Genomic DNA, 2,573 nt, shown 5'->3' with positions numbered 1-2,573 from the left:
GCAATATCCAATTTCTAATATATGATTGGATAGGTTCAATTAAAAATTACTTTTTATCGGATATACAATAATAAACACCTCTCCTAGCAAATATAATAAAGGTCACGGTTACTTACGGAAGAACATTGAAAATTTATAAAGACACATCCTCCTTAATAAATGAAGAGTTTTTTTTTTATCACATGTCATTCTTTTATGAGTTTTGACACTTGTCATTTTATGGTATTTTTGAATTAAATATTATACACTTGTCAATTTTTGATTTGTTTCAATTTTTAAAATTAAAGTCATATATTTATATATATAAAATATTAAATAACATATATATGATATTAAATCGCAATAAATACATTTTTTTTTCTTATTTTAAAGTTGTATATTAAAAAATATTTTCTGTTTATATTTTAATTTAATGTTTAATTTTTTTAAAATCAATCCGTATAATATACAGGTCTCATACCCATTTAATTTGATAAAGAAAAATTAATTTGATAAAGAAAAACAAATTTATAAAGACACATTAATTTGATAAAGAAAAACTTTAGATAAGTTATGAACAGAAACAAACACCCAAACTTTGATCACATAACCAGATGACAAAAAAGAACTATGCAAAAATTAAGAAAAAAAAAAGTCAAGATTTCCCATTTGAAGCAAAAAGAATTCAAGACACTTTGAAGTTTATTAGCTTCAAAACCAAAACGACTAAAAGACAAAATTCAGACACCCCCAAAACAAAAGTTAATAAAAAAACAAGTCACCGACTTTATATACTACTAGCTATCGACAGTTGAGACCGACATGATTTACTCAAATGCCCAGGCATTCTCCCTGCGAACTTCTTCTTCTTCTTCTGGACTGAAATCGTTCTTGATGTTGAAGAGCTCGCGAATTTGTTCAGGAGTCTTGCCTTTCATCTTGTCAGCAACAGTTTGACAGGACAGATCCAGTAAGCCCTTGATATTTAGATAGTTAGCAGCCTGAAAAATAAAAAGGAATCATTAAACAATAAACCATAACATTAATTCATATATCATCTCTCTCAACAAAACAATTTATATGATAAATACATGTAATTGATTTTTGAAGATCTTGGTGTACAAGAGTGAAAACATGTATATAACAGATGAAAGGATAAACATTACAAGAAGGTAAGAAACAGTAATAGATCATCCTCAGATCATCCTCGAAAAGAATTACGCACCAGAATAAGATCAAACAAAGTGCCTTGATCGACATTCATGAATTCGGCATCAAACGCCCTCAGATCATCCTCGGCTGTCTTATCGTCGGTTTTCGGTGTATCGACGTGCTTCTTACAGTATACAATCACCTTCGAGAGGATCTTACTTGTGACGTTGGGTACAGGGATGCAGCTGCCAGCGCAGTTATCTTCGATCATATGCTTGATCGTCTGAGACTCCACCGCCACCGCCTCATCAACTTCGAACGTCTCACCGTCGGAACTTTTCAGAACGATCTTCTTTGAAGACGACGTGGCCATAATTTAGAACGACGGGAAGAGATTGAGAACCGAAAGAAAAACCCTAACTTAGAGTTTTAAGAAAACTAGAAACCTTTTGATTTACGTGAATAGTTGGGTTACTCTATTTATAGGGAGATGAGACCTTTGCGTGCGTAAGACTCTATTTTTGTTTATATTTTAAATTTTACAACGATGATCCTTCTATAAAATGTTTTCCTCAAATTAAGTCCTTTAACTTTACTTTGCCAAAAGAAATTAAATTTTAAATAGACTAATTGCTAAATTCATAAATTCATAATAACTTATTCTTCAATTTTATTATACCATAATTTTGGCAAGATTAATATTATTTTTATTTCCCCTCCAATTAAAAATATATTATAAAATCTTTTAGTAAAAAACTATTGTGTTAAACAAATTAATTTGGTTGAGGGATATTTGTAAAATCGGTTATGTATTATAATCGTGTGTCAAGATGGTGAATAATTGATGGTATATTTTTCATTGTGTTTTTTAAGTTTTAAAGATATTAGGAAATTTTAAATCATTGTTTGAATATTATTTAAATTGTAGTATTATTTACTATTAGTCATTATTTCTTACTTAGGTTCATACGTAATCTTGTATAAGGAAACTCTTTCGCATAAATATCCTTGAATATGGAATGATGATGGAAGAGTAGAAGACAAGATTTTGAATTCTAATAAATACTATTATTTTGGTATATGGGGATTATTATTTTTTATGTGAGTTCAATTAGAAATAGACAATAACCATTATGCCGTATGAATACTAAAATGTATTATTAATCATATTTGCAAACCCAATACTAAAAAGTATTGTGATTTGGGTTAAAATGAGCTATTACAACATACACCACGAGCAGCTAATTTTTACATATTCTAATTAATCAAATTTGGGCACAAACTACTTGATACTAACTTTATTTCCATAATTAAAACATTTCCTTCTTGATAACATAAATTTTATTGAAAACAAAAAGGGTTATAGTTATGTGACTTTAATTGAGATTATAACTCTTTTTTTTCTAAAGTTGTGGTAAAATTAAAAAAATAACAATATGGTT

The 2,573-nt window shown here is 28.6% G+C and overlaps 1 protein-coding gene across 1 annotated transcript; it reads right to left on the bottom strand.

Moving 5' to 3' along the window:
- Positions 1-624: 624 nt before the first annotated feature.
- LOC145094480 (SKP1-like protein 1B) lies at positions 625-1,579 on the bottom strand. Its single transcript, XM_079032660.1, has 2 exons — positions 1,205-1,579; positions 625-980 (listed from the first exon to the last, which is right to left on the bottom strand). The coding sequence occupies exons 1-2, from the start codon at positions 1,502-1,504 to the stop codon at positions 807-809; spliced, it is 474 nt and encodes a 157-aa protein (XP_078888786.1). The 5' UTR covers positions 1,505-1,579; the 3' UTR covers positions 625-806.
- Between the last annotated feature and the right edge of the window lie 994 nt (positions 1,580-2,573).

Source organism: Lactuca serriola, chromosome 3 (assembly GCF_051521515.1).
Source record: "Lactuca serriola cultivar US96UC23 chromosome 3, Lser_US96UC23_V15, whole genome shotgun sequence".
Taxonomy (NCBI): Eukaryota; Viridiplantae; Streptophyta; class Magnoliopsida; order Asterales; family Asteraceae; genus Lactuca; species Lactuca serriola.
The sequence above is the reverse complement of the archived record's forward strand: the minus strand, read 5'-3'. Positions and strand labels throughout refer to the sequence as shown.